The 13,973-nt window shown below is 42.3% G+C and overlaps 1 protein-coding gene across 1 annotated transcript in view; it reads left to right on the forward strand.

The window, feature by feature from the left end:
* Positions 1-13,583, forward strand: part of LOC140715396 (regulator of G-protein signaling 22-like) — a 70,285-nt gene extending 56,702 nt beyond the window's left edge. The window contains exons 12-17 of the mRNA XM_073027942.1: positions 3,021-3,132; positions 5,972-6,097; positions 6,738-6,839; positions 11,039-11,233; positions 13,358-13,444; positions 13,560-13,583. Of these exons, the coding sequence (XP_072884043.1) occupies positions 3,021-3,132; positions 5,972-6,097; positions 6,738-6,839; positions 11,039-11,233; positions 13,358-13,444; positions 13,560-13,583 (646 nt within the window). The remainder of the gene's footprint in view (positions 1-3,020; positions 3,133-5,971; positions 6,098-6,737; positions 6,840-11,038; positions 11,234-13,357; positions 13,445-13,559) is intronic.
* Positions 13,584-13,973: the final 390 nt, after the last annotated feature.

Consider the following 13,973-nt stretch of genomic DNA (forward strand, 5'->3'; position numbering starts at 1 on the left):
TTACAACCTCGCTTCCCCCTCCTCTGGTCTACTATCACTGAGTAGGTCAATCCCACTGTTATCCTCAAATCTAAAACTTCCTGATCGGTCAGGAAGACTGGATCATCCCTACCAGGATTGTCCTACCCTGAATACTCATCATCTGCTTGATAGTTATGCTCTGCATGACCCATGGTGGTCTCACCGACTCTCTGAACCTCCAGTGTTATCATTCCCCAATCACTCTCACCTCCCCCCAGCCACTGCTTCACTCCCCTCTTAAAAAAGCGATATTTCTCCTTGTTAGTTGCCCAAGTACCATCCACACTCCCACATATTATCATACTATCCCACATATTCTTTGGGCATTTCACTTTTACCAAGACATGTACATCTTTTGAAGATATCATCTGGTGAGGTTCAATCATTTCTTCAAGCTTGCACCAGAATTCTGAATTCCCACAAGTAACTTTAAGTGAGGGCAGCTCAGATAAAATGCCCTGCTTCTCCCTGGGCGTGAAGGGTCTGTGACTGGTGGTGATCAGGGTCAAGGGCTGGCTGGGATCGTCAGGATTCTTAACCAGACATTGTCTAACCTCAATAGATGCCATCCCAATAGATACACCTGGGTATATCCATTCACTCAAATACTTCCACCTAAATTCCATTCTAAGCAAAACATTGGGATGGATAAAAACTAATCAGTACAAACTTAGATCAAACCACAGTGTATGTACTCTGCAATCTTCCACTTCTGTCCACTGAACTCATGGTGCCTATACCACTCCTTCTGTATAAAACTCCAAAGCTTCAAACTTATTCTTAAAAAACACACAAATACACTCACAAACAAGTATACCACTATATACAGTGTCCTGAACGTCCAGAGTGTTCACAACTTGTGGTCCTGGGTCACCAAGCTACCCAAAACTGTCTGATAGCTGGTCCCTTACACAAACACACACACCTCTTTTATATCCAGCATCTCAACTGACTGTTGTGTTCTTTGATACTTTGTGATCCCGTGGTCATAGGCCTGAATAGATCTAAGTGTGGGTGCTACTCTTAAGAATACTCACCCCTTTGACTGCTTAAGTCACTGCCCACACAGTGGGTCAGGAACTTATCCCAGTTGAGCCCCCAACTGTTGTAACTGTGATCGAAGTCACCAGAGAGACACTGAAGTTGGTGATGTAGATGTTTATTCATCGCAGCAAGCAAACATTCTTCTGGAGACTCCCAAACTCCAAAGCACATCACATTTTATACCCTTAAGATCAATGGTAACAGTACAATTCAATATTTACAAATACATTGTATACTTCAATTCTTTCGGTTGACAATGCTTCCTTTGAATTGCAAAAGTAGTGGATACAACCCAGTCCATCATGGGCAAAGCCCTCCCCACCACTGAGCATATCTACATAAAACATTGTTGCAGGAAAACAGCATCCATTATCAGGGACTCCTCCACCCAGGACATACTCTCTTCTTACTGCTGCCATCAGGAAGAACGTACAGGGACCTCAAGACTCACAGCACCAGGTTAAGGAAGAGTTATTAACTGTCAACCATCAGGCTCTTGAACCAAAGGGGATAACTTCACTCTACTTCACCTGCCCCATCATTGAAATGTTCCCACAACCTAAAGATTTACTTTCAAGGACCCTTCATCTCATGTTCTTGATATTTATTATTATTCTTTCTTCTTCCTTTTTGCATTTGCACAATTTGTTGTCTTTTGCACTGGTTGAACAACCAAGTTGGTGTAGTCTTTCATTGGTTCTGTTATGGTTATTAATTATGGATTTATTGAGTCTGCCCACAAGCAAATGAATCTCAGGGTGACATATGGTGACATATATGTATGGGTGGCCCCCGTTTTTCGAATGTTCGATTAACGTCAACTCGCTGTTATGAAAGACCTACTTTAGTTACCTGTTTTCGCTAACCAAAGAGGATTTTCGCTTTTACGAAAAAAAGAAGCCCGCTTTTTACGTGTATTTACCCCGGGAAAGACTACAATGACCGTGAAGCCTTTGCGGGCATTTGTTTGCACATGCGTGTACGTGCATAGGTGTGTACGTGCACATGCGTGTCAGTGCCAATTTTTTTTCTTCTCTGAATTGATTTTGGCTCGCTGTCTTCCTGAGTTTGATAAGTGAAACTACATCGTAATACAATATTTCTACTTTATTTAGGGTGTTTATTTATCATATCATTCCTGCTTTTACTATATGTTAGTTTATTTTAGGTTCTGTGTGTTATTTGGTATGATTTGGTAGGTTATTTTTTGGGTCTGGGAATGCTCAAAAATATTTCCCATATAAATTCATGTTAATTGCTTCTTCGCTTTACGCCATTTCGGCTTTCGAACGGTTTCATAGGAACGCTCTACCTTTGAATAGCGAGGGAAACCTGTAATAAATTTATTTGAACTTTGATTTCTATCTGTACAGTGGGAGACACCTCTGAAATTTTAAAAAACCCTGCTGGGACAAACTAATTGCAAGCTTCCTGAGTTTATTTAATTTACAGTGGTGCAAATTACTTAAATCCATAGATGTCTGGTTTGATGCAGACTTATTAACACAGCCCCAGTGTCTTAACATTTGGCTAATGCATATGCAGATATATAATGGTCACTATTTTGTTATCAATATCTCTTAGTCTGTGGACCAGCTTCTGCTTTTAACTTTAATTTACTGCTTACAATTTATAATAAGAATGGAAGACTGGTTCTTCCTGGACTTAATATCTGCTATATTCACATAACTAAACATGGGCAAAGGTGAATTAAAAATGTGTTAGAATAAATGTCCTGCTAATCTGCTAATCTAAAATCCCAAATTTGTCAGATTATCAGAATTCCATGTATTCTCATAACTGTCCACTTTTTCTTAAAAGATTGCCCTAATGAAGCAAATTGATCTGCCAGTAGTTCATGATACATCAGACTAGTTATGGGTTCTGCCTGTGTTAAAGATTCCTTGAAATTTTTAATACTTTTTTTTCTAGATTGTCTCTTATTTTCTTTTCAGACACATTAACACTTCAAAATGTGATATTTCAACACAAATCTCAGAATCTATGCAAGCTTTTGAAGAGTTGGCATTACGGAAAGCAAAGGAAATCCGCAATTTAAAGACATCAGTAAGTACTTGGCCAGAAACTACATTTCACAGTTCATTCTACTGGTCAAAGGCAGATGTTACTTTGCTAAGATATTTCTCAATCCTGTTCTGTTAGTTGAAGTTTCTGGTACTTATTCTGAGCAAAATCAACTTATAAATCAAAAACAACTTGAAATCATGTTTAAGCTCCCACTCTATCTATACTAATCGTTTCACAGAACACCAACAAAATAATTTTAAATATATATTGATTTACAAAGACATTCAAGTCAAAAGCTCCTTGAAAGTGGCAACTCAAGAAGATTGAGTGGTAAAGAAGGACCACGGTCTGCTTTTCTTCATCGGTTGGGGCATTGAGTATAAGGATGAGGAAGTTATGTTGTAGTTGTATAAAACTTTCACTAGGTTGCACCTCTATTCTCCCTGGAGAGGAGGGAGGACGTGGAGTCTTTGGAAGGGGTGCAGAAGAGATTTACCAGAATGCTGCCCAGATTATTAACTATCAGACAAATTTGGGCAAACATGGATTGTTTTCACTTGAGCATTGGAGTCTGAGAAGTTTACAAGAAATCATGCAAGGTTCAGAAAGGCTAGACAGACAATAGCTTTATTCCAAGGTAGTAATTTCGGACAATAGAGAGCATTAACGGCTGTTTCTCGCCTGTTTCAGAAAGACAGCTGAATAGATTCTTATTAAAAGTGATAGTTGTCAGGAGGTTTTGGGTGGAATTAAGTCAGATTTATAAAGTTATAATTTTGGAGGCACTCAAGAATGGTATTGGCCGGTGGTGTAGGGGCATCTACACATGACTTCGAGGCAAGTGGTCCCCAGCTCGAATCCAGCCAACTCCCTGCAAGCTTTCCATCTGTGCTGGGTTGAGTGTCGAGCTAGCAACTCGGCCTCACTTCAAACAGACAAAACACTGAAGAAACGGCAAGGTTGCCACCCAATGGCTCACAATGCGTGGAGAGGAACAACAACGAGTGTGGTATTGGGCTGCTCAAGTGTGTGTATGAGAAATGTTTCAGTGTGTATATCAGCCCCAGGAGCAGGGAACTGAATTTCAGTAAGGTGGATGATGACGTGATTGTGCAAGTAGGTGGTGTCAGTTACTTTCAGATCAGAACTTTGACAAACTTCTATAGATGCACGGTGAAGGGTATCCTAACTGACTGCATCATGGCCTGGTATGGAAATGCCAATGGACAGGATTACAGAATGTGGTGTTTAAAGCTCAGTCCATCACAGGCAAAGCACCCCCCCCCCCCCCACCACCACCACCACCACTGAGCACAGTTACAATGAGTTCTGCCACAAGAAAGCAGCATCCATCCTCATTTTCATCTGGCAGATTCTATTGTATTGTTTGAAGCACAAGAGAACAACATCCATCATTAAGGATCCCAGCCATCCACACCATGCTCTCTTCTTACTGCTGGCATCGGGCAGGAGGTGCAGGGGCCTTGGGTACCACACCATCAGGTTCAGGAACAGTTATTACCCCTCAACTATCAGGCTCCTGAATCAGCGTGGATAACTTCACTCAACTCAACTCTGAACTGATTCCACAACCTACAGACTCACTTTCAAGGACTCTACAACTCATGTTCTTGGCATTATTTATTTATTTATTTTGTTATTTGCACAACTTGTCCTCTTTTGCAGCTTGATTGTTTGTCAGTCCTTGTTTATGTATAAGTTTTCACAAGTTCTATTGCATTTTTTTTCCTCTAAGTGCCTGCAAAAAAAGAAGCCTGATGATATTATACGTACCTTGATAATAAATTTATTTTGCTGCTGACTTTGACTCTGAATTTGAATTAGAAGAACCCGTGGGGTATACCAGCCTTATTCTGAGGGAATTGCAGGAAAACAGCAATGACAAGAGGTCGAGAGTTTTAGATGGGAGCTGGACATCATGGTTTAACCTCTGGGGCTGTGGAATTGAAGGAAATTCTTGACTAAACCCCAAAACCTACGGTGAAGTATGTTGTTTGTTTTAACAACCAACACACCCAAGGATGCGCGGTGCAGGTAGGGGGCAGCCTGCAAGTGTCACCACGCATTCCTGCACCAGCAGAGCTTACATTGCTCGGCGGAACAACATAGAACACAACAAAACAGAACACCATAAAACCATTAAACACAGGAGCAGAATTGGGCTATTCGGCCCTTTGAGTCTGTGCCAGTATTCCATCATGGCAGAGCAGATAACAACAAGCAACAAAACAACACCAGCAAGGCAAGCTCCTTTCCTCTCTTACACCCACCCACCACAGGGCAGGCCCTCTTCAGCCTGCGGCGAACTCAGAGCCACAGACGTTGGGCCTTCAGCTTCTCCGGTAGGCTTGCAGAGATTCCCAGCCTTGGGGCTCTGACCGGAGGACCTCAACTTCCAGACTTCTGATCAACCTTGGGGCTTCAAACTTTCCATCGGCCCCAGGACTCACTGATGATGGCAATGAGCTCCAGGCCCGCCGATGATGGGGCCCCGAACATGAGGCCTCGAACTCTGGTGTCTCTGCTTCACGTACCTAGGGGTTCACTAGCTTTTTTTCAGATTCATCAGAAAGGAGAGGAGGAATTAGGGGTCAGGTTAGGGTTTAGGGACAGGGCTGTGGGGGAATTAGATATCGGGCCAGAGTCTAAGCCTTCGCTCCATGTTCAAAAGTCAGAGACCATATGTGGTTGGATGTTGGGCCTACAGGCCAGCTGGTGCCCTCCCACCCAGTGAATTGTTGGTGGGTTCCAGGACTGGAGTTCCATACGGGCAGGAGAAACAAGAGCCACGGAGTTCCATGCAGATTTAGAGCTTTATACATAACTAATTAATTAATTCTGATTGTATTTTTTTTAGATGCATGACACAAAGTATCACGATCCACTGTGTGACTATAAAATTAATGACCTGCTGCATGCCCTTCATAATGAAAGCAGAACAGGATACTTCTTCACAAATTTTTGCAAGGAAACAGGAAATGAGGTAAGTGAAATAAACTTTTTTTTTGGATAGGTTAGGCACCTCAAACGCCCATCCACCCGCACCTCTTCCAGCCTCATAACATAACCTCCTCCTCGTCAATGAGACCAAGCAAATGCAAGAGATTCTGCAGATGCCGGAAATCTAGAACAGCAAACTCAAAATGCTGGAGGATTTCGGCGGGCCAGGCAGCATCTATGGAGGGGAATCAACAGCCGGCATTTCGGTCTGAGACCCTTCATCAGAATGGGGGAAGAAGTCAGAATAAGTTCCTGCAGCGTATTGTCTTTACAAGGCAAATGTTTTCCACAGCACACGCACTCTGTCCGCGTCAGCCATCTTGAGCTTCCAGTTACATATCATTTTAATTCCCCTTCCCACTCCCACAGCGATATGTCTATTCTCCATGCCACAGAGAAGCCAAAAAGCAATCTCATATTCTCTTGGGGTAACAATGGTACAAGCATTGAATTTTCCAATTTACCAATTTCAGGTCATCTCCACACGCCCCAGCTCTCTCCTGCACACACACTCACTTATCTGTCCAATTTTCTCCTTAAATTCATTCAAAATGAATTCACAGTCCAGGGGCTCGCTACTGCTGTGTGATTGTGAACTAATTTGGCTTCTACCTGTCTTACAGCTATGGTGTAATGGTGTGGACTTGTGGTTTGAGCTGAAGGAATATCAGCGACTGTTTTATGCAGAGATCTTTCAACCATTTAAGCTCAAGAGGCAAGCACAGGCAAGCATTGAAATATCTGTTGTTTCAATAGTTGGCGTTGCAATTACTGTTCTGCATGCTTGAGCTTGTGTTGAGGAATATCTTAGAATCATAAATGGAAGCATAAGTAGACTTGATATGATATGTAGTTTGAAATTCCCGGAAAATGGGCCATTCTGAGTCAGTTCCAAGTTCGAAGTAAATTTATTATCAAAGTCGCCATGTACTATCCTGAGATTCAATTCCTTGCAGGCATTCACAGTAGAACGAAAAAATACAATAGAATCAAAGAAAAACTAGACAAAGACTGACAACCAATGTGCAAAATAAGACAAACTGGGCAAATACAAAAAAGTGATAATAATAAGTAAATAAACAATAGTAGGAACATGAATTGTAGTGTCCTTGAAAGTGAGTCTATAGTAAAGTCATAGTCAGGTGAGATATTAAAACTTTCTTATAGGTAAGTCACATGGACATCTCCTCACCCAGTTCTACAATCAAACACCTGCCCCATGTGATTACTCTCCAGCCAATCACATTCCACGTAATGACAGCCCCTCCCCCTCTCCCCAGCTCCACCCTCCTGACCTTTGAAGACATGTTATACCTATGCAGGGTTGACAAGATTTCTTTTGTTATCTTGGCTAGGTCAGTAAACAATGTTGTATGATCAATTCCAGTTTGGATGCTTGTAGCAAGATGAATTTCAATACAACCATGCATATTTCATCAGCGACAGCTAGGGATGGGTCAGACAGGATTGAATCCGTACTCTGTGATGCTAATGGAAAATGATGGAGACCTGTGGCTAGAATGAGGGCCTCAGTAGATCTCATCGGGGGCAGGGGCTGAAACAACAAGCTCAAACACCACACCACCAACAACGTAATCGTCAGCTTGAGGCCGAACATGACATCATGTCCTGGGGTTAGAGGACCGTGTATGTTGTGGGTGGGAGGGAGGGAGGAATGGGGCTTGTTTTGCAGTTGTTTTGGTGCTAGTTGTGCTCTGTGTTATTCTGCTGAACATTGTAGGCATGCTACGTTGGTACTGGAATGTATGAAGATCATCGGGGTCTCTCTTCCCGCCATCACGGACATTTACACTACACGCTGCATCCGCAAAGCAGACAGCATTATGAAGGACCCCATACACTCCTCATACAAACTCTTCTCCCTCCTGCCATCTGGGAAAAGGCTCCGAAGCATTCGGGCTCTCACGACCAGACTATATAACAGTTTCTTCCCCCAAGCTATCAGACTCCTCAATACCCAAACCCTGGACTGACACCTTGCCCTACTGTCCTGTTTATTATTTATTGTAATGCCTGCACTGTTTTTTGTGCACTTTATGCAGTCCAGTGTAGGTCTGTAGTCTAGTATAGATTTCTGTTTTTTTTATTACGTAGTTCAATCTAGTTTTTTGTACTGTGTCATGTAAACCATGGTCCTGAAAAACGTTGTCTCATTTTTACTATGCACTGTACCAGCAGTTATGGTCAAAATGACAATAAAAGTTGACTTGACTTGCCCCCAGCATATCCTTGGGTGTGTTGGTTGTTAGCGTTTCACTGTATGTTTCAATGTACCCATGATTAACAAAATTTTGAATCTTGTATCTTGAGAGGAAACTAAAACCTCAAGAACTTTATACAGAGCAAGATATATTAATTTATAGATAAATTTCATAAAGTGTTTGGGATGAACTGTTAACTGAGGATATACACCAAAACAGGGGACTGAAGCAAAACGGCAGATCTCTACAGGCTCTTGGCTTGGTTTAGTTTGGTCTGGTTTAGCTGTTTGTCTATTTATTTTGAGATACAGCACTGTAACAGTCCCTTCTGGCCCAATGAGCCCATGCCACCCAATTATACCATGTCACCAACTAACCCACTAGCCCGTATGTCAATAGGGTGTGGGAGAAAGCTGGAACACACGGGGTCAATATTACTAGAGAACCGATGCATTATGTTATCATGATAACACTAAGGTAGGTGGCGTTGTGGATAACGAAGTAGGTTTTCAAAGCTTGCAGAGAGATTTAGGCCAGTTAGAAGAGTGGGCTGAAAGATGGCAGATGGAGTTTAATGCTAATAAGTGTGAGGTGCTACATTTAGGTAGGAATAATCAAAATAGGACATACATGGTAAATGGTAGGGCATTGAAAAATGCAGTAGAACAGAGAGATCTAGGAATAATGGTACATAGTTCCCTGAAGATGGAATCTCATGTGGATAGGGTGGTGAAGAAAGCTTTTGGTATGCTGGCCTTTATAAATCAGAGCATTGAGTATAGGAGTTGGGATGTAATGTTAAAATTGTACAAGGCATTGGTAAGGCCAAATTTGGAGTATTGTGTACAGTTCTGGTCATCGAATTATAGGAAAGATGTCAACAAAATAGAGAGAATACAGAGAAGATTTACTAGAATGTTAACATGAGGAAATCTGCAGATGCTGGAAATTCAAACAACACACACAAAATGCTGGTGGAACACAGCAGGCCAGGCAGCATCTATAAGGAGAAGCACTGTTGACGTTTCGGGCCGAGACCCTTTGTGTTTTGTGTGTGTTACTAGAATGTTACCTGGGTTTCAGCACCTAAGTTACAGAGAAAGGTTGAACAAGTTAGGTCTTTATTCTTTGGAGTGTAGAAGGTTGAGGGGGGACTTGATAGAGGTATTTAAAATTATGAGGGGGATAGATAGAGTTGACGTGGATAGGCTTTTTCCATTGAGAGTAAGGGAGATTCAAACAAGAGGACATGAGTTGAGAGTTAGGGGGTAAAAGTTTAGGGGTAACACAAGGGGGAATTTCTTTACTCAGAGAGTGGTAGCTGTGTTGAACGAGCTTCCAGTAGAAGTGGTAGAGGCAGGTTCGGTATTGTCATTTGAAGTAAAATTGGATAGCTATATGGATAGGAAAGAAATGGAGGGTTATGTGCTGAGTGCAGGTCGGTGAGACTAGGTGAGAGTAAGCGTTCGGCATGGACTAGAAGGGCCGAGATGGCCTGTTTACGTGCTGTAATTGTTATATGGTTATATGGTGATTATCTTGTTGTCATATATCTGTGCCACTTCTTCCACAGTGCCTTCATCATAGGATTTTCATGAGTTATTTCCTGGGGTTCTTTGACAGCTGGCCATTATAGAGTGCGTCCTTCAAAGTTCCATCATTAAGGACCCCCCCCCCCCCCCCCCGTGCTTCCATCAGTGAGGAAATGCAGGAGCCTGAAGACACACATTCAACATTTTAGCAACAGCTTCTTCCCCTCCTCCATTAGATTTCCAAATGGTCTATGACCACTACTTCACTATTTTGCCCTCTTTTGTACTACTTATTTAATTTACTATACACACACACTGTAAATTTTTTTATTGTACTTTATAGATTCTTTATGTATTGCGATGTACTCCTGCCACAAAACACAGTTCACAACATATACCTGTGATGTTAAACCTGACTCTCATTCTGAGGTTTTACAAGACAAGTAACCTTCTTCAACAGGATGCACACCAAGAGTCCATCCTGTGGCCAGTCTCCTTTGGGTCTCAGCACCTCTGCTGCCCTGCACTAGCACAGAAAACAGGACTGCTGAAGTGAGCTGAAGGCTACTCTTGACTCTGGTCAGCCTGATGGTTGCTATGGAAACCATCAGATCGCTCATCACTGCTGTGTCCAATTAGATGTCCACTCAATCCTAATTAGAGTGAAAGGTCTCCCAGACTGTGGCACAACATTCATAGTATCCATATCCCTAGATTGTGACACACCATCCATTTATCCATGTCCCTAGAAGTTTAGAAGTCTTCCATGTTTTGAATGATTTTACTCAAGTGCACTGCCAGGCTTTATGAGGTTTATTCTTCTTCAGTCCTGGAGTATAATGGGAAGAAAGTTTGTAATTTTAGGAAATAGTGGAAATTGTAACTGATAAGCACAAGAGATCTCCATATGCTGGAAATCCTGACTAACACGCACAGAATGCTGAAGGAATTCTGCAGGTCAGGCATAATTTACGGAGAGGAATATCAAGTCAACATTTTGGGCCAAGACCCAGTCCTGATGAAGAGTCTGGGTCCAAAACCTCGATGTTTTTTACTATAGATACTGCCTGACCTGTTGAGTTTCTCCAGCACTTTGTACATGAAACTCTGACTGTTTGGACATCTCCAGCTACAAGCTAATCTTTTTTATGATTCGCCCTCCTGTTTCAGTTCATTTTTGCCACCTACACGGTTGAAGGGGCCCCAGCAGATGTCAAATTAGATATCGAGAATCAGAAAAGCATCTACAATAAACTGGAGCCACCCTTTGAAGAGCTGTTTGATCAGCTGGAGGAGCATATACTCATCTTGTTACTGGTACCTTGGCTCAAAATGCTTGAAACGGACACCTCAAAATATCAAAAGGTAAAGCAATACATTATCATCATTTTAAATTAAACTGCAGAAAATGGTACATAAAGTCATGCATAATCTATTGATATTTAGATATATTAGTACTTCTTGTTCCTACTCTATAAGGAATACATTCAGTAAACACTTTATGTATCTGTAAAGTGGCCACTGAATACTCCAGTGCCCGATAAAGTAGCCACTGTGAGTATGTTTGTGGTCTTCTCATGTTGTAGCCCATCCACTTGAAGGTTTGATGTGTTGTGCGTTCAGAGATGCTCTTCTGCACACGGCTGTTGTAATGAGACATTATTTGAGTAACTGTTGCCCTCCTGTCAGCTTGAATCAATCTGGCCATTCTCCTCTGACCTCTCCCTGGGCTGAAGAAGATAGTGGAGGAGATGTTTTTGCCAGTCCGAACTGACTGGGGTCCACAAGAGAGGAAATCTAGGATCCAGTTGCACAAGGGGGTATTGAGGCCCAGGTCTTGGAGAAGGAACAGGAAGGACAAAATATCTGCACGAGGACTCCCAAGTCCCTTTGCTTCTCAGATTTTTTTGGATTTTCTCCCCATTTAGAAAATAGTCCACACATTTATTTCTACTACCAAAATGCATGACCATGCATTTTCCAACTTTGTATTTCATTTGCCATTATCTTGCCCATTCTCCTAATCTGTCTAAGTTTTTCTGCAGCTTTCCTGTTTCCTCAACACTCCCTGCCCCTCCACCAATCTTCGTATCATCTGCAAACTTGGCAACAAACCCAGCCATTCCATCATCTAAATCATTGACAGACAGCATTTAAAACAGCGGTCCCAACACCGACCCCTGCGAAACACCAATAGTCACTGTCAGCCAACCAGAAAAAGATCCTGCTCGCTGCCTCCTACCAGTCAGCCGATGCTCTAACCATGTCAGTAATTTTCCTGTAATACCATGGGCCCTTAACTTGGTAAGCAGCCTCATGTGTGGCACCTTGTCAAAGGCCTTCTGAAAGTCCAAATATACAACAAACACTGCATCCCCTTTATCTATCCTATGTGTAATCTCCCCAAAGAATTCCAACAGGTTTGTCAGAAAATATTTTCCTTTAAGGAGACCATGCTGACTTTGTCCTATCTTGTCCTGTGTCACCAAATACTCCATAACCTCATCCTTAACAATTGACTCCAGTATCTTCCCAACAATAGGAAAGATGTTCAATGACATCCAGCCATTGATTCGGGTCTCCACTCTGGATTTGCTATCTGGATTTACACCCATAGCCTGCATCTCTCCCAAGGCTGTCCACAAGGCATTGGGGCTATTTACCCATCGCTGGCAATCTAGTTGGTGAGCACCACGGCATGTCCACACACCGGTGGGTCTGCGTGCTATGTGTGCAAGGGTCAGAACACTGCCCTTTCTCTGACCACCACTTCGACATTCAATCCTGGCTGATTTATTATCCCTCTCAACCCCATTCTGCAGCCTTCTCCCCTGAACCTTTGATGCCCTCACTAATCATACATTATGTATTGCACTGTACTGCTGCCAGAAAGCCACGCATTTCAGAATCAAATTACCACTGACATATGTCATGAAATCTGTTGCTTTGCAGCACCAGTGAAGTGTTGAGTGTATGGTTCCTGTACCTCCTCCCTGATGATAGTAATGAGAAGGGGACGTGTCCTGGGTGCTGGGGTCCTTAACGATGGATGCTGCCTTCGTGAGGGATCGCCTTTTGAAGATGTCCTCGACAGTGGGGAAGTTAGTGCCCGTAATGGAGTTTACTGAATTTACAACCTTCTGTGAAACATACTGTATGTCAGAGATAATAAACCTAATTCTGATTCTTTCTTTGAGTCTCTTATTTAGAACATGGAATCAGTCATTTAAGGTGGAGGTAAGGACAATCTCCCTTTTTATGGCTATAACTGTTTGGAATTTTCCATCCTGGAGAGCTGAATATATTGAGGTCCAACATGCAGTGGATGAATTTGGCCAATGAGGAATCAGGGTCCCCAAGAATAGGCAGAAAAGTGAGCTCAAGATCAAGTTCAGAGCAGCCAGGATCTTATTGACTCCCTCATCCTATAGATCTGCTGTTACTGTTTCAGTAATCATTGATATTAAGTGAAACTCTTTTATCTTATAGGTGGACATAATAAGAGAGACTCGGCATTTAGATTCAAAATATTGCAAAAAACTTCGGGACCTGCAAAGAAAACATTTCCCCCACAAGGTAATTAAATCATAAGCAAAACCCTGAAGGTGCTAGAATTCTGAAGTAAATATGGAAAGTTCCGGATATATTCACCAATGGAAGTTAATGACTTGAAACTTTTCATTCTTCACAGATACTTCCTGACCTAGAAGCATAGCAACACAGACAACCTACAGCACAAAACAGGCCCTTTGGCCCACAATTCTTTAGAAATTACCTAGGGTTTCCCATAGCCCTCTATTTTTCTAAGCTCCGAGTACCTATCCAGGAGCCTTTTAAAAGACCCATTTGTATCTGCCTCCATCATAGTCATTGGCAGCCCATTCCATGCACTCACCAAAAAATTTACCCCTGACATCTCCTCTGTACCTGCTTCTAAGCACCTTAATACTGTGCCCTCTCATGTTAGCCATTTCAGCCCTGGGAAAAAAAAGCCTCTGACTATCCACACGAACAATGCCTCTCATCATCTTATACACCTCTGTCAGGGTCACCTCTCATCCTCTGTCGCTCCAAGGAGAAAAGGCCAAGTTCACTCAACCTATTT

This window comes from Hemitrygon akajei, chromosome 1 (genome assembly GCF_048418815.1).
Source record: "Hemitrygon akajei chromosome 1, sHemAka1.3, whole genome shotgun sequence".
NCBI classification, from domain to species: Eukaryota; Metazoa; Chordata; class Chondrichthyes; order Myliobatiformes; family Dasyatidae; genus Hemitrygon; species Hemitrygon akajei.